The sequence below is a fragment of the Fistularia commersonii genome, chromosome 10 (genome assembly GCF_037954325.1).
Source record: "Fistularia commersonii isolate RoL2024-O1a breed Wild chromosome 10, RoL_Fcom_v1.0, whole genome shotgun sequence".
NCBI classification, from domain to species: Eukaryota; Metazoa; Chordata; class Actinopteri; order Syngnathiformes; family Fistulariidae; genus Fistularia; species Fistularia commersonii.
In genome coordinates this window covers 6920130-6937276 of record NC_141293.1, presented here as the reverse complement: position 1 = coordinate 6937276, position 17147 = coordinate 6920130, and the positions used below count along the sequence as shown (strand labels likewise).

At 49.1% G+C, this 17147-nt stretch overlaps 2 protein-coding genes across 6 annotated transcripts; one reads left to right on the top strand and one right to left on the bottom strand.

Annotated features, from left to right (window-relative positions):
* Positions 1-1526: 1526 nt before the first annotated feature.
* Positions 1527-3198, top strand: LOC147230204 (dynein axonemal intermediate chain 4-like). Its single transcript, XM_086153449.1, has 4 exons — positions 1527-1766; positions 1829-1927; positions 2540-2766; positions 2841-3198. The coding sequence occupies exons 2-4, from the start codon at positions 1904-1906 to the stop codon at positions 3052-3054; spliced, it is 465 nt and encodes a 154-aa protein (XP_086009575.1). The 5' UTR covers positions 1527-1766; positions 1829-1903; the 3' UTR covers positions 3055-3198.
* Positions 3199-3235: 37 nt separating this feature from the next.
* On the bottom strand, positions 3236-16396 carry LOC147230203 (uncharacterized). 5 transcript variants are annotated; one of them, XM_086153448.1, is made up of 7 exons: positions 16286-16396; positions 7473-8420; positions 7020-7234; positions 6497-6706; positions 5351-5913; positions 5125-5216; positions 3236-4761 (listed from the first exon to the last, which is right to left on the bottom strand). In XM_086153448.1, the coding sequence occupies exons 2-7, from the start codon at positions 8283-8285 to the stop codon at positions 4669-4671; spliced, it is 1986 nt and encodes a 661-aa protein (XP_086009574.1). In that variant the 5' UTR covers positions 8286-8420; positions 16286-16396; the 3' UTR covers positions 3236-4668. The 5 variants fall into 5 exon arrangements, with proteins under 5 accessions (XP_086009574.1, XP_086009572.1, XP_086009570.1 ...); XM_086153446.1 differs by lacking the exon at positions 16286-16396 and adding an exon at positions 12441-12683 and having other exon boundaries at positions 3236-4791; XM_086153444.1 differs by lacking the exon at positions 16286-16396 and adding an exon at positions 12441-12683.
* Between the last annotated feature and the right edge of the window lie 751 nt (positions 16397-17147).

The following is a 17147-nucleotide window of genomic DNA, read 5'->3' as shown; positions in this document are numbered from 1 at the left end:
TGCCTAGGAAGAGTACTACAGATGCAGTATTTGCGTTGAGAATGCTAATAGAAAAGTACAGAGAAGGCCAGAGGGAGCTGCATTGCATTTTCGTAGACCTAGAAAAAGCATATGACAGGGTGCCAAGAGAGGAGCTCTGGTATTGTATGAGGAAGTCTGGAGTGGCAGAGAAGTATGTTAGACTGGTGCAGGACATGTATGCTAGCTGTGAGACACTGGTACGGTGTGCTGTAGGGGTAACAGAGAAGTTCAAGAAGGGGTTGTGGGACTCCATCAGGGATCAGCTCTGAGCCCCTTCTTGTTCGCAATGGTGATGGATAGGCTGACAGATGAGGTTAGACAGGAATCCCCATGGACCATGATGTTTGCGGATGACATTGTGATCTGTAGTGAGAGCAGACAACAGGTAGAGGAAAATCTAGAGGTGGAGGTAGGCTCTGGAAAGGAGAGGAATGAAAGTTAGTTGCAGCAAGACAGAATATATGTGTGTGAACGAGAGGAACTCGGGTGGAGCGGTGAGGCTACAGGGAGTGGAGATCAAGAAGCTGGAGGATTTCAGGTACTTAGGGTCAACAGTCCAGAGCAACGGAGAGTGCGGAAAAGAGGTGAAGAGACGGGTCCAAGCAGGTTGGAATGGGTGGAGAAAAGTGCCAGGGGTACTATGTGATAGAAGACTATCGGCCAGAATAAAAGGAAAGGTGTACAAGACAGTGGTGAGACCAGCGATGATGTATGGACTAGAAACTGTTCCAATGACCAAAAGACAGCAGACAGAACCAGAGGTTGCAGAGATGAAGATGTTGAGGTTCTCTTTGGGAGTGACCAGGATGGATAGGATCAGGAATGAGTCTATCAGAGGGACGGCACGTGTTTTGGAGAGAAGGTCAGAGAAGCCAGACTGAGATGGTTCGGTCATGTACAGAGAAGAGATAGTGAATATATTGGTAGACGGATGCTGGAATTGGAGCTGCCAGGCAATAGGTCTCGAGGAAGACCAAAGAGAAGATTTTATGGACGTAGTGAGAGGGGATATGAAAGTAGCTGGTGTGAGAGAGGAAGATACAGAGAATAGGGTTAGATGGAGAGGGTTGACTCGCTGTGGCGACCCCTGACGGGAAAAGCCGAAAGAAGAAGAAGAAGAAGAAGAAGTTGTCTATTTGACATGTGAATGAGTGAGTGACTTAATCATTTGTCTCTATATGCCATGTGAATGAGTGAATGAATTAATGAATGGTTGTATGTGAATAAATGAGTGAATGGCTGGGTGTCTCTACGTGTCGTCTGAATGAGAGGTCGAATTAATGGTTTTAAGTCTCTACATGATGCAAATGAATTAGTGAATGTTTGAATGTCTCCATATGTGGCCTGTGATGGATCCAGGGTGGATGGGCAGCAGTCCTGTGCCCCTGACGGGAGGAAAAAAAGTATAGATAATGACTGAATGAATGAATGAATGAAATGTGCCAACTCTTTCCACATGTTTTTATTATAAAATTCAGAGTCTTGATAAAAGAAACAATTTGATTGGTCCGTTTCTTCCAAACCATACTCACCTTCACAATGTGTGAGAGGGTGAATTTAGTGCCAAGTGTCAGGAACCCTGAAGTTGTGGGTGAAGACAATCTGATGTTTTTGCTGCAGACCTTCTGAACCTGAGGAGGCTGCACAGCAGCAGGAAGCCCAGACGTACCAAGACGGAGAAAAAGCCAGAATTTGGACTCCTGCCGGTGGTGGCGGCAGCGCTGTGCTTCGACCTCCATCCAACCGTACGGCATGTACATTCATTCATTCATTCACTTCCTGTCTCTGATCATGTCATTTCCCCCAGGACCCCAGCGTCTTCCTGGCAGGGACGTGGGAGGGGCTGATCTACAGGGGCTCCTGCTCTCACAAGCAACAGGTCATGGAGACCTACCGCAAACACTTTGTGAGTCCTCCTTCAAACATCTGGTCTCGGTAGAGAACTGAACCGCGGGCTGGTGGACAGATGATGCAAAAGAAGAGAGGAGCGTGGAGCTCTGTGATGGCTCCATCCAGACTAGAAGAACATTCCAGTAGGGGACTAGTAGTGTCCCACCTGGATGGGTCTTCAGGGCTTTCATTCAGGGTTGAACCTCCACGGGAAGCCGGCCCAGTCTCTGTCCATACAGCTTCTCCTTCTCATTTACAACAACAGATACCTCAGGGTGAACTTGGAGGGAACCAAGATGGGAGAACATGGAGAGAACACAAGCAGGAGAACCCAGCCAAGCAAGGGGAAGGAGAACGCTAGTTCAGAGTGTGCATTCATGGTTTCACCAACATGGCAGCCCACCATTAGATCATTGCTTTCTAAGTGATGAGTCATCCGCTGAGCTAAATGTCGGTCTGACATTCAAGTTCTTCTCCAATAGACTGAGATGGATCTTCTCACATCTGCTGAAGTTCTCCAAGTGTTGAAGGGGTGGAAACATCTGTCTTAGCTGCAGCTGGAGGAGTGGCTCCTCAGGCTACAAGAGTGGTAGATGATGTTTGTTGTGTGTGTGCTTCTCCTCCCCAGTGCCCAGTGAACGGGGTCTGGTGGAACCCCATCCACGCCGAAGTGTTCCTCAGCTGCTCTTCTGATTGGACCATCCAGCTGTGGAGGTGGGGCCAGCCTGCGCCCATCCTGAGCATCTCCTCCGACCGCACCGTCGTGCATGACGTCCGCTGGGTGCCGAGGCGGGCGGCGGCGTTCGCCGCCATACGGGACCGGCAACTGGAGATCTGGGACTTGAGCATCAGCATGTGAGGAACCTTCGCACATCTTCGCCCTATGTGTGTGTGTGTGTGTGCAAGATGCTGAGGTGCGTCTTCTCCAGCCTGGACCCGGTGGTGGTGCAGCCGGCGCCCCCTGGGGTGAAGATGACCTCCCTGCTCTTTGGCCAGCGGGCGGAGTGCGTGCTGGCAGGCCACAGTGACGGACAGGTGACCGTCTACCTGCTGAAAAACCTGGACAGGGGCGAAGCCGACCAGGTTCACCTGCACACCTATGGTGCAGAAGGACACGCCGGTCGACCTGCTGTTTATCCTTAAAGTTAATGTCTGATTTGATAATTAACAATGCATATTTATACATGCGTTTAGGTCTATATTTGTAGTATTTGCTTTGGCAGAACCCCAGTACTACCAGTACACCCAGTACTACTAAGTACTACCAGTTCTACGATATGACAGAACCCCTGTGGCTGATAGAACACAAAAGAAGACACAGGAGAGGAAGAAGAGCTCTGGCCTTTATTGAAGGTTTCAGCAGCAGGTCTTTGTGCTCGAAGCCGGAAAACACAAGAGAGAAAATGAACCCAAGAAGAATAAGAAGAAGATGTGGCAGAGTAGGAGTCCGGCTTGGAAGGGATGAATCTACGGGTCACCGAACACCAAACTAACCAAACCAGAAACCGGAGCGACGGATCATGGGACTCTGGGAGAAGCAGCGCAGATCAGGAGGGTCGTTTTCATCACCTCATCATCGAACCAGACCCCCAGTTCATCCATTCACTAGTATATAAACGTACTTCAATATATAACTTTTGTTCTTATTTGCAAATATTTAAAAATCTTCTGTTCCAGTTACTTTTAGCTTTAGCTCATTAGCATAAGCACTATGTTCATTACACTTTTATAAAAAAATATTCACCTTCACACGCCATGTGTCACCTGTTTGATTGGAAATGGCGGCGGGTATTTGGGGGGAGGTGGCAAACAACGCAACACATTAGCTTAGAATCAGTGAGAAAGCTATTGAGCAACTTAAATTCTTAACCTACAGTAATAAAGGTGTGATTGCTATGTAATTACCTCTCGCATGAACAGGAAGTCACCCTGGAGAAGAAAACTAGCTGCTAAAACACTGAAACATAAGATATAATTTAAACAAAACAACCTTGATGAATAAGCCGGGGGATCGCCATACTGGGATTTGAAGAAAACAAACCAACGTGGAGAGAAAAAGGAAAAAACAGCAGGAAATTAGCGAGCAGTTAAATGAGGAGGACCGAGACACATTAGTGTCTTCCTCCTCTTCCTCTTCACATGTAGTTCATGGTCATTTCCCGATTGCCGTCTTTGACCCGCTCGCTAATTTCTAGCTCATTAGCGGGTGATTAAGGGTAACCAGCAGGCGTGCGGCGTAATATAACCCGACACCCAATTGGATTTGAGCGTGACCAAAGTTCAGCCCATTGATCCAAGCGGACATGTTTTTTTGGCGGACCGAGGGGGAGAAAGTGCGTAAATACAGGCAGCGAAGATACATATGGACATCTTCAAGAAGCAGATGCAGGAATGTGTGAAGGTACGGCCTGGACCTCCTCTCGGGTTCGGCCTCCGCATGGAGGTTCAGGACCTTGACTGGTCTTCGACCTCCTGGCAGCATCACGGCAAGTTCTTCAGGCACGGGCGGATCACACGTAGGAGCTGTTGTTCCACAGAACCATCTGAAGGGGGGACCTCGGGAGGAGCCAGGAGGCCCGACGCAAAACTCCCTTCAAACTCATGTAGCATGTCGCGACGTTGTCGCGGATTGGCAACTGGCATTCGTTTGCCCGTCGGCTCTCGGGCTCCTCCCGGGTTGGAGGCAGAAGACGAGGCAAAGGGGCTTTCATTTTGGCTGTGGAGCAGTGCCATGCTGAAGGGGTGGGGCCTCTGGTGTCACTCTTTCTTCTGATTTGCTTGCAGAGAGGCCTCCCACCACTGCGCCATGGCATTCTGTCGACGTGGAACAGAGGAGAGGGAGGCGGGGAACTGCGGGGGAGGGGAGATTCAGCTCAACCACTGGAACCCAGAATGATGGATGGATGGAAAGATGGGGAAGGACGGGTGGACGGATGGATGGACGGATGGATGGGAGATGAAGACATGGTTGACATCAATATGGCCGCCATCGTGAACGAGTCGGTCTCACTGATGGCCGCGGTCAGAAGGTTCACGATCGAAAAATAGATAGAGTGAAACGATGGAAGGAGAAGAAAAAGAGGAATAGATAAATTAACGACAGAGGAGGAAGAGTGACTGTTCGCGATGGCGTGAGATGCGTTCAAGAGCCACATTCAAATGGGGAATACTCGTTTTTTTTCTGACAGTGAGGTTCACACACAGTTAGCCCACCTTGTGATCGCAGGACAAACTGGATCGTTCCATTTTTCGCATCCTGGAGGGGGAGGACGGCGAGGAGACACATCTGTCTGGAACATCTGGCACTAAAACGCCAATAAGGGCAACAAGACAAGATGGTTCCAGGCGTTTGCGAGACGTAGTTAGCATCGACGGGACATCCGAGTCCCGTCGCTTCTTTTCAAAAGAGCTGCGGAAAATACAACGAAAGTCTACGTACCACTGAAGCTGATGCTGTCACTCAGGCCAGGCGACACTAGCACGGTATCGTAGCGCTCTCTCCCCTTCCTGCACTCCTCCTCTCTCCTTCTCCTCCTCCAAGTTTGCTCCCTCTGCTTCCTCCACTCCTCCTCCCTCTGCCTCACCATGCGGATCTCCTGCTCCACCAACGACTGGCTGCTGAGGGAGCGCAACTTGAAAAACGGATTGGAGGTGAAAGTGCTCTCCTGCGTCTCCGTAGACAGTGGCGCAGAGTTCAAGCAGAACTCAGAGGCGCTGCGAATGATCAGGTTGGAGGTCTCCACCACGATGACGTTGTCGGAGGGCATGGCATCGAGGCTTGCCGGCCAGTCGGTGAGGCCACCGATGGCGGTGGCCAGGAGGCGGCTTTTTGCGCCGCTGGAGGAGTCAGGCTCCAGGATGATCACATTGTTGGCCGTCATTTCGTGGTAAAGGGATCGGGGAAGAGAAGAGGAGCAGGAGGGGGAGGGGGAGATGGAGAGGGTCGGGGTGCGGCAGGCTGGAGGCCTCGGAGGAGATCGTCCAGTCTGCAGGGAGCACGGTCTGAAGAGCAGAAACAGGAGTCAGAACTGATATACCTTCTCCAACTTAAAGACTTCAAGAGTTTCTGTCTTTGTCTCTGGCTACTGAAAATAGCATTGTTTGTTGTTTGTGTAGAGCAGCCTCCAGAGTGACGAGCTCTTTGCTAGCCCAGAGTTCAGGCAGATATCAAGATGCAAGTCCCATTTCAGTCTGCAGCTCCCATCCTGGCAGTTTTAATACAAGGGCTGCGCAGTGACTAACAAGAAACAGCCACCGCCGGCAATCGGCACTGAACTTGGACGGTTTGAAGACTTAACCAAGTTTTGCGGACTTCCAGAAAGGATTTATCTCGGCTGGGTTCTGATATCGCAAGTTGCCTATCTGCCACTGGCCGTCTGTTGAGCTAACTGTCTGTATCGCTAGTCTGAATCACCAAACCAGTAGCTGGATGCAGACCAGATTGGACTTAAAGCAAGGAGTTGCTTGATATTTTTAAGGAGTGCAGTACCATCAAGTGAGTCATCAAACCTTGAATCAAAACAACATGATCTGCACGTATGGCAGGGCTTCCGGGACAACACCCCAAACTGCCAGGGAGTGTTACCTGGGTATGGAGAGGCCCTGGGCAATCATCCCGCTCTCTCTGCGATGCTGCTCCTCCCTCTCCAGAGTAAGTCGGATCTCTCTCTCCACCGCACTCTCGGACTCGTCCGGTGGGCTGCGGTACAATGAGTCGTCCAGGCCCGAGTCCTCGGAGCTAGGGGACAAGGTGGAGGACAGAGGGGGGTCCCGGGGCCCCGGGGGTCGAATTTCCCTTTGAACACGATGAAAGTGAACCCAGCTAAAGTTAAGGTTAGCTTCAGCTGTAGAAATACCAGAGCTACTTCATGGAATCTCCTGCAGTCATGATTTGCTAATGCGGAAACATGTTTGGTGAAGTAATGGATTGGTTCCCTCCAGTCCACATGTGGGGTTTAGCTTTTCCGGCTCCAGTGATACTGACCTGAGCGAGCTCCAAATATGATTTGACCCAAGTCAATTAGGCTTTATTATAAAACAAGCAGTGCTAACTGCTACCTGCTGCTTGACTGTACAAAGGGTTACCCAGGCACAATTTTCCCACCAACCTGTGCTTGAGTCGAGGGCTGCGAGTGGGCGGGTACAGTGATATGTGGGTACCCTGGAAGCTCCCTTGAGTCCGGAGCCCCGGCGTAGGGATGGGCTGTCCCCTTGCCTGCTCCTCCATCTTCTTCCACTGCTGGCGCGCCACCATGAAGTCGACATGCTCTGAGGAAACGTTCTCGCTCTGGGAGTCCTGCAGCACACAGAAGTCGCCGGGAACCTAGAGGGTCGGATCGGATCAGCGTCAGTGACGATGTTCTAAGTAGCGCCGTGACAGAAGGGCAGTCTCCGAGATTGACGTTCCCAAGAACAACAAACTATCAGGAGCTCAAAAAGACCAACAGTAAAGAGAGCTGCACTTGGGAGTCCTCCAAGTCTACTTTAAATTGGACTGGAGTCCATGGAATCCACAGAGGCCCATTTTGGCAGCCAAAAGGAGAAACATGGTCCAGACTCACCCTCCTGTCGGGGTCAGTGGAGCTGGCAGTGGAACTGACCGAAGGCGACCTCGGGAAAAGATCTTGGCTCGACTTCAGCTGCTCTTCTTCGGCATCCCGGCTCATCTTCCTCACCTCCACCTCCTCCTCCCTCCGCTCCATTATTCCCGACTCCACTTCTGCCACCTCCTCACTTCTGTTCCCCTCCTCCTCTTCCTCCCGGCCCCTCCCATCACCACCGCCATCACAATTCCTGATGGCGGTTTCCTCTTGACTGATGACATCACACTGGGCGAAGCCAGCCCATTGGTCCTCGCCGGCATCGCTGTCGGAGTAGACGACAGCTAGCTCAGCTTGGAGGCAGTCGCTCAGGTGACCGTCGCTGAGGTCGTCCCTCGCGCCGAGGTCGTGACCCGTCACTTCTCGCTCCTCTGGGGGAAGTAATGCATCAGCATCTAATGACGAAGGCCCGCCACATTTGAAGAAAAGATTTGATGGGACATCCTCTCCTCCCGTGTCTCCTCTTCTGCTTCTTCCCTCTGTTTCTGCACTTGCTCGGTTTTCTCCCTGGTCTTCAGCCCTGCCTCCATCCTCTTGCCACCTCAGTGTATCTTCACCCTCCTCTTCATCTTTCTTCAGCCCTATCTCAAACACCAGGTAGTCACACTCATCACCATCTATTTTCCCCACTTCTCTTTTCTCCTCTTCTTCTCTGACGGACAGATGAGCATCAGGAGTTTCTGGGTAATAGTGCTCATCTTCCTCCTGGCCATGGCAACTGAATGAGTTCTCCCTGTCCGGGTCCAGTTGTGGCTGTGATGCACTGATCTCCATGGTTACCGGATCCTCTGGCTGTGGAGGAGTGGGCGGGCCGTCCGCAGGGCTGTTGTCGTTGTTGCCGGAGCTACCGTCGTCGTGGTTACCGTCCGTGAGCTCTGGTGTTGTCCTCCGCAGTCCAGCCGTGGCTCTCTGCAGAAACACCGGGCAGATAGCGAAATCAGCCGAGACATTGTTTAGGGTTGTTAAGGTTCCCTCGGGAACCTGAGTTCAGCAGAGCTGAGGTTCTCACGTCAGATGGACCTCCTCGGTTCTTTGTATCCCATGTAGCAAAACGCACAAAAGGTCGTCATTCAACTGGTCTTTTATAAATACCTGTATGATGTGAAAGTACATAAAGTTGAGAAAGTAGGTCATCCTTCCCTCCTGTCACAGATTTACTCTAGTACACTTCTATTGCCTTGCACTACAGGTACCCTCTTTCTCTCTTGCACTACATGTCCATTACATCCTTGTACTACGTGTACAATCCTTGTACTACTATGCGGTCTTTGTTCCACATGTATTTTACATTCAACCTGCTGACAGTGGGTACTTTTCCTGCAACACCACCAGGGGCCAGTGCTGTGCTTTGCTCCCATCAATGGGCAGTTTCCTTCCTTAGGTTCTCCCGCTGAAGCACCGGCTCTCCTATAGTGTTTTCACCCGTGTGTGAATCTACCAAATGAAGCAAAGACATCTGTACGTTTTTCCAAGCAAAAAGATTGACAGGAGACCCAAAGGTTGAAGGTCCGGACTCAGAAAAACTTTATTTTTGGGTACAATCAGATATGGTTAGCCACTTCTCCTAACAGCAAGAAGGTCCCTGACTGGGTTCCCACAGCGGGCCTTTCTGTGTGCAGTCTCCATGTTCTCCCTGTGTCTGCATGGGGTTCCTCAAGGTTCTTCCCACAATTGACATGCAGGAGGTTCATTGAAGACCCTACATTGTCAAGGAATTTGAAAGAGAGGGTGAATGGTTGTGTCTCCATATGTGGCCCTGTGATGGACCTCTCGCCAAGTGACAGCTGGGATAGCCTTTAGCACCCCCATGATCCAGAGTACAGCTGTGGATAATGAATGAATGAATTAATAAATTAATGAATTAATTCATTAATTAATTCTTGAACATGAAGAATTCTCCTAACGTCCTACATACTCTGGTGAAAAGGAAGAACTTCAGGAAAAACAGAGAAACACGAATCAACTCGAGTGAACAGCTTTGGTTTTTCAAAGTAAAGCTCTGCACTTCCTGCCCATGACGGAGGAGTAGACCACAACAGCGCTTCTGACCTGAGAACGTTCACCAGGCTACGCCCTCACATCGTTGCCATGGTGCCACTGCGTTGGCTGTGAGTGGGTTTGCTGCTCTATTATGGTCTGCTCGGGCATGTGCTGGTGACAGACGGGAGCCGTTGCCATGGTAACGCTGCCTGTAGATGCAGAGGCTGGGCAAGAGCTCTCTCTCTCTCTCAGTAAAGTTGATGAAACACTTGTTAGCTGTTAGCTTCAGCCCTCGCGGGCACAGAACAGGCATCTGTACTTCAGCAACAAGGACGGGGGAAGCATAAGATCAAAACGGACGACCATGGACAGTGAACTCACCACAACATGCTATGGCCGTCAATCAGCCCCTTCAATTGGGCAGCAGCAGCGTAAAAACAATCAAGATACCTTCACCTTTCCCTCCGGAGACCCCAAAGGGGCCCCGCTGATGGAAAGCACCGTACATTGCAACAAATCACCTGCAAAGACGGCACCCCTAGGACATTATCCCGAGCCTTGAGCACTCAAAACAATTAAGACCACAGCGGTACTTTGGTTTACTTCCATCAACCATCATCATCCTCTGATAGGTGGCATGGGACTCCAGCAGCCCACTGTTCTGAACTGTAAACATCAACTGCAGAGGCACAGAAGAGCATTAAACGGTTTGTAAGCCAAGTCAACCACAAGGTGGGGGAGGTTGTTAGAATGGGATGAGGGGAGCTAGTCGAGTCACATTTTATTCCCATGGCACCAAATCACAACAGCGGTATCTCATGACACTTTCATGTGGAGCAGGTCTAGACCACACTCCTCAAAATGATCTCCAGAAACCCCACATTCCCCCAGGAGCAAACACTGGCCAGGAAACAGCTGCACTTAACAGTGTAAGAATCTCAGACAGATCAGTGCAGGAGGCCTTCTGCCTTGACCGACAGGGGTAGGAATAGAGAGAGCAAGAAAGAAGGACAGAGATGGAAAGCAAGAGTTGGTGTAGTTAGCAGTTAGTTAGCTTGCTGCAAACAAACAACTAAAAAATAAAACACTAGAAAAACTACCTCGGGGCGCCGTTAGCTTGGATACCCTATAGGAATACTCACAGAATCGTATGCTAGGGGCTACTCCAAGCCATTGGGATGGTGGTGGTCTTATTGCCTGGTGACAAAGATGGCTAGCGTAACGTAGCATCATTTCAGTGGCAGGATGTCAGCCACCTGTCATACGCTGGTTACATAAATATGGATCCACGGTCAATAACCCCCCGCCCCGCTATAATCGGCTTGACACCGCAGACTCTCATATGTCGCAGTTAATCAGAGCGTTCGGGATCAAACGAGATCCATTAATGATCGGAATTGAACGCGTCTCGCTCGCATCCTCGCAGGGATTAAAAAAGGGGATGAGTTCTGACGGGATGCCGGCGGTGCGTGGGTGGCACAGGCAGAGCGGAAAGGGAAGGGCGTTTGGTGGAGAGTTCATGTTCATCTTTAACCCCGATGGGTCAGCTGTCAATCACAAGACCAGTTGCTAATCACACACAGACATACAAGTCAATTGTCTCGTTTGTTTTTTTGGACTCTTGGGGAAAGACGGAGAACCTTGAGAGAACCGAGGCAGGAGAACATTGACAACCTCATGCAGAACCCAGTCAGCCATTGGACTAAACCTGGGTACCCTGACAGTTTACGAAGTACAAGGATAGTACATGTTGTGCAAAGAGAGCACCTGCACTGCAAGGATGGTACACTTAGTACAAGGACAGTATATGTTGCACACCAACAACCAATCATGTCCCATCTACATACTCATCACAAATGGTCGATAGATAGATAGATAGATAGATAGATAGATAGATAGATAGATAGATAGATAGATAGATAGATAGATAGATAGATAGATAGATAGATAGATAGATGGATTAGTGACAGGCTGTTGGAGGTTGTTTCTTTCAGCAGGCGTTGGGGATTTGGGTTTAGGCTCAGACGTCAGGAGGGAAGGTCGACTGTCGGGCAACAGCACCGCTGGTACACCTGCTGACCGGGAACATTGCCATGGAAACATGACGACGTCCCCTCACACTGCGCACAGAGTCACACCACCACACCGTGTCCCACCCTGGGGGACGTCCATTTTCCGACAGCCATCATCATCCGGGCGAAGACCAAGGAAATTAGTAGTGCGTCCGTTCTCGGGCCTAATCCCTTCGCCGATCACCAGCGGCCCGGATTTGAACCACTGACCTCTCAGATTATTTTCCTGACCTCGCAGGCAACGAGCGCTACTTCCTGTTCCCCCTAGACCATACGAAAAGGTGGCAATCACAGGATGGTAGGGGACACGTCTACTCCACAGTTGCAACCTGACATTCCTCCGACTAGCAAAGCTAGCAAACTTTGCTAAATTCTCAAAACCACAAGGTTATCAGGTTTAAAATGTTGATGGGCTTTTAAATAAAATATAGATCTTTATTGATTCTGGAAAAGGGGAAGCCATCACATTATTTCCGGACCCCGCGAGCCCTGCCCCCGGCCCAAATTTCTTCTATGTACGGCCCTGGAAAAAAAAAAAAAAATTAAAAATAAAAGGCGGGGGATGGGGGGGGGGGGGTGGGGGTGTCTTGGCCTCCGGCGGCCTGCTGGATTTTGACAGCACTGACAAGAAGATCGAGCCCGCAACGGGTCATCGTGACCGCACCGAACGCAAGGATTCCGGTTCCGGTTCCGGTCGGTTGCGTAACAGCCCCCCCCCCACCATCCCTCCCACCCACGCAGCATCAAAACCGCGACGGAAAGCGACTTGAAGGAGGGGTGGCAGACGGAGGGGATTGCGGGGAGGGATGGGGTGGGGGTTCTTCCAGCCGGCGGCTGCCCCGGGTCCCGTTTCCGGTTCCGGTTCCGGTTCACCTACCAGCAGCTTCCAGCAGAGCAGCCAGAACGAGATCATCTCCAAGCGGCCGCGGCGCGCGCACTCCTCCCCGCCTCTCCCCAGCGGCAGCGCGAGCAGCCAGGCGGCCGCACGCCGGCGCGCGGACGGACGCATGTGCGCGCGTGCGCGCGTGCGTGCGCGTGACAGATTAAAAAGTAGGGGGGGGGATCGATCGACCGGCGCCGTCGGGAAGTGGAGCAGAAGAGATTCATCGGTATTGGCAGGTTATCGTACATCTCTTTCTCTCTCCCTCTCTCTTTCCTCTCTCTCCCCACGCACAAGCGCACCCACGCAGCAGGACGCCGGATTCCGCCCACGCGTGGACCGTGCGGACTGTGCGGAACACGCTATCCCGAGGGCGCGTCATCGTTTGGTCGTTTGTTTGTTTGCTTATTTGTTTGGAGAGAAAAATAACAGGATCCACTACGGTTGCCATGACAACAAAGAGGCTGCGATGTCAGCAAGAAGCATGATGGCAGAGGTGGTCAGGTTGAGGGGTCTCAGAGAACCATGTGAGTTTTTGTTTGCATCCTTCGAGCAACGTTTTTGGAGTTGGCCATGGAACTCGGAGGACAGTCAGGGGTTTGAGAACGGTTTCCAGAGGATGAGCGGGAAAACCAACATGGCGCAACAAAATGGCACCAACATGTTTGCGCTAACAACATGATGCAAACAGTGTGGCGTCACCAACATGGGGTCAACAACATGATGTGAAAATGATGACTTCAACAACATGGTGGCATCGATATGGCGCCAAGAAAGTGGCATCAACAATATGGAATCAACATGCCTTCAGCAACATGGCATCAACAATGTGGCATTACTAACATTGAGCCAACAATGCATTTCCAAAAACATGGAGTCAGCAACGTTACACCAGCAACATGGTGTCAATAAACATGGTGTTTACAATGTGGCGCCAATAACATGGGGTCAACAATGCAGTTCCAAATACATGGTGTAAACACCATGCCCTCAATAACACGGTGTCTGTAACATGTCATCAACAATGTGGCAACAACAATGCGGCGCCTACAATGTGGCGTCTACAGCGTAGCGTCTATAACGTGGCGTCTACAACATGGTGTCTACACCGTGGCATCTACACCGTGGCATCTACACCGTGGCGTCTACACCGTGGCGTCTACACCGTGGCGTCTACACCGTGGCGTCTACACCGTGGCGTCTACATCGTGGCGTCTACATCGTGGCGTCTACACTGTGGCGTCTACAACATGCCGTCAACAACATGCCCTCAATAACATGCATCAACAATGCAGCTCAAAATACATGCCGTCAACAAGATGGATTCAACAATGTGGCGCCGATGACAAGGCATATTGTTGGGCGTATCCATCTAACAACATGGCGCTGTAAACGTGGTTCTAAAAAAATGATGTTGACAACGTGGGGTTGTTGGTTCTAGTACAGATTCCCAAGAGGCCATATGATAGGGACTAGCTAACATGCTAAAAACTTAGTTGACACAGGAGTTCCTCAGGGCACCTACTTGGGGGAGCAGGAATAACCACTGCGTTCCCTGATAACCCTGTGATTGACAGGCGACAGGCATGGATTAAGCCCCGCCCCTGCCCACCAGCGACAGCTCAGGATGGGCTATAAACAAGATACCGTTTTTTGTCAAATCCCTCAAAGTGCCGGTGCCGCTTGTAAACATGTTATCACACACACAACAGCTCTGATGTTTTTTCCAGGTCACACGTCCTCCTTTTTTTCAAGATCACACTCCTGCTATTCAGCTCCCTCAGCCCGATCACATGACCCTGCAGGAGGTCACTGTAGGACGCTTCCAGAAGACGGAGATTGAACCTCAGATGTTTGGTATCTTTGGCCTCCTACGTCGCAACACTGTTAGGGCTCAGGGGACAGTATGCCCGAGGCCAGCAGACAACATGAACACAGCATCCTGCTGCACTTTCAGACCTCTGCCAGGGGCTCAGTGTCAAATACATACATAAAACACCCACATATAATACACACACGTAATTCACACACACACAAATAATATATTATACATACATGATACACACAAATATGATGCACAATACACACATAATACACACATGACACACAATACACACATATGATACACACACAATACACACTTGAGATGCACAAATGTTATGCAATAAACAGTTGATATACACGCGTGATACACAATACACACAAGATACACGCAAAGTATACACAGACAAATAAAACAATAAACATACATGATACAAACATATGATGCACAATACACACATAACACACACGATACACAATACACACATAACACACTCACAATACACACATAAAACACACTTTATACACATTGCACACACATATGATACACAATATACACAAATGTTACACAATACACCCGTGATCCACAAGTCACACAATACACACAAAACACACACATAAGAAACACAATACACTTTTGATAGACAAAAGTTACACGGTACACACATGATACAATAACACTTGTGACACACAAATGTTATACAATGCATACTTGATACAGAGAGGTTACACGATACACAGATAACACACACATATGATACAGAATACAAACGTAACACACATTTGATACACATTACACACTGATACACAAAAGTTAAACAATACACACATATGATACAAAATACACACTTGAGACACACAAGTGTTACACAATACACACTTGATATACACCCCTGATATACAATACACACAAATGTTACATGATATACAATACACATATATACTCAAGCACAATACACTATACATACACAATACACGGTACATGGATATGATATGCAAAGCAGGCGATACACAATATGCAAACATGATACACATGCAAATAGCTTCAAATAAACATGCTATACACATACACATACACATACACATACACATACACATACATATACGCAATACACATACAATACTCTCAGAATACACACAATACACACAGAACACACATGACATGCACACATAACACAATACACAGTACACACAAATAATACAAAATACACATAAACACACTCGAGAAACAACATTCAATATACACACAAAAAAAAAAACATAGGATGCAAACATACATACAAAACTAAATACACCATACATGCTTAACACAGACATATAATACAAATACCATGCACAAACCACACACAAACAATACACATGGTACACACACAAATAATGCATGCATGATGCACACATGGTACACACATAATACACAGGATACAAACATACAGTACACAAAAGTTCAATTGAAATTGACTGACAAGGTACAGACAAGGTCATGGCTGGATCACCCCAGCTCTATGGCCAACACACACACAGACTAGTGGGACAAATTAACACATAGACCCCAAGGTTGCAGGATTGTTGATGATGATCATCATGATGATGATGATGATGATGACATGTCCATCCCGTCCATCAAAAATGTTTATACGTTATCATTATTATTATTATTATTATTATTATTATTGTTACGAGGATGGACAACCCCTCCTATCCCATCACCTGACACCACTGAATATACACATATATATAGATATACCTATATATATATCTCTCTGTATATGTATCTCCTATATATATTGTACACACATATATACACCCTCACATACCTTCTGCTGGGTAAATTGAAACGGACTTTAACCGATAACCCCAGACCCCAGGCATGTCATTCACATGTTCCTGATAATCAGAGACCATGGCACTGGCCTGCTGCGTGCCAGCTGCCAATATGTGTGTGTGTGTGTGTGTTGTGTGTGTGTGTGTGTGTGTGTGTGTGTGTGTGTTTGTTTGTGTGTGTGTTTGTGTGTGTATCCTACCTGCTGCTGCAGCCACTGGAGCGCCGGGATGTCAACTGGTCACGGTCACTGCTGCTTCCTTCTCTTATTGCTTCCTCCCTCTCACATGCACACATCTCGCACCTACATCCATGCCAGGGGGTGCATATTGACTGTGTGTATGTGTGTGTATGTGTGTGTGTGTGTGTGTGTGTGTGTGTGTGTGTGTGTGTGTGTGTGTATGTGGGTAGCAGCCAATCAGAAAAAAGCAGCTTTAGCGACATTTGCCACACACACACACACACACACACACACACACACACACACACACACACACACTTTCATCCTCTAACACTGACACACTTTTCATTGGAGGGACACACACACTCATATGCACGCATATACACACACACTAGTTCACATCTGTCATCCACAGCAGTCTTATCCAATCTCTCAGAGGATTAGTTTTTTTACCCCCCCAAATGGAAATGCATTGACATAAACCTCCTACACACACACACACACACACACACACACACACGTCTGTGTGTGTGTGTGTGTGTGTGTGTGTGTGTGTGTGTGTGTGTGTGTGTGTGTCTCCAACAGTGCCAATGCTGTCCTTGCATCATTTTTGGAATTTTTTTATTCTTGGCCTATGCACAACAGTTCCAGCAAGCGTCGGTGTGTCACACTCATTTACATGCAATGTGACGCATGGTGTGTGTGTGTGTGTTTGAGGGTTATGTAACGCACTGATTGGTCATACAGGCCTTCTGTGCAGTGTAAATGGCTGCGGAAGCAGATGGAACAACACCAGACAACCCGGGTCAGGGTAGGGGTTGGGTGGGGGTGGGGAGGGTCACGTGACCAAAAATCAGATACGTGGTCACAGCTCACACACGGC

Bases quoted from the DNA above. Each gene is read 5' to 3' on its own strand.
- LOC147230204 (XM_086153449.1), top strand. From the start codon at position 1,904: ATGGAGACCTACCGCAAACACTTT. The intron at 1,928-2,539 runs GTGAGTCCTCCT...TCTCCTCCCCAG, and splicing joins AGACCTACCGCAAACACTTT to TGCCCAGTGAACGGGGTCTG. The intron at 2,767-2,840 runs GTGAGGAACCTT...CGTCTTCTCCAG, and splicing joins TGGGACTTGAGCATCAGCAT to CCTGGACCCGGTGGTGGTGC.
- LOC147230203 (XM_086153444.1), bottom strand. From the start codon at position 12,572: ATGCGTCCGTCCGCGCGCCGGCGTGCGGCCGCCTGGCTGCTCGCGCTG. The intron at 7,235-7,472 runs GTGAGTCTGGAC...CCGACCCTCTAG, and splicing joins CCACTGACCCCGACAGGAGG to GTTCCCGGCGACTTCTGTGT. The intron at 5,914-6,496 runs GTAACACTCCCT...TCTGCTCTTCAG, and splicing joins CAGGGCCTCTCCATACCCAG to ACCGTGCTCCCTGCAGACTG.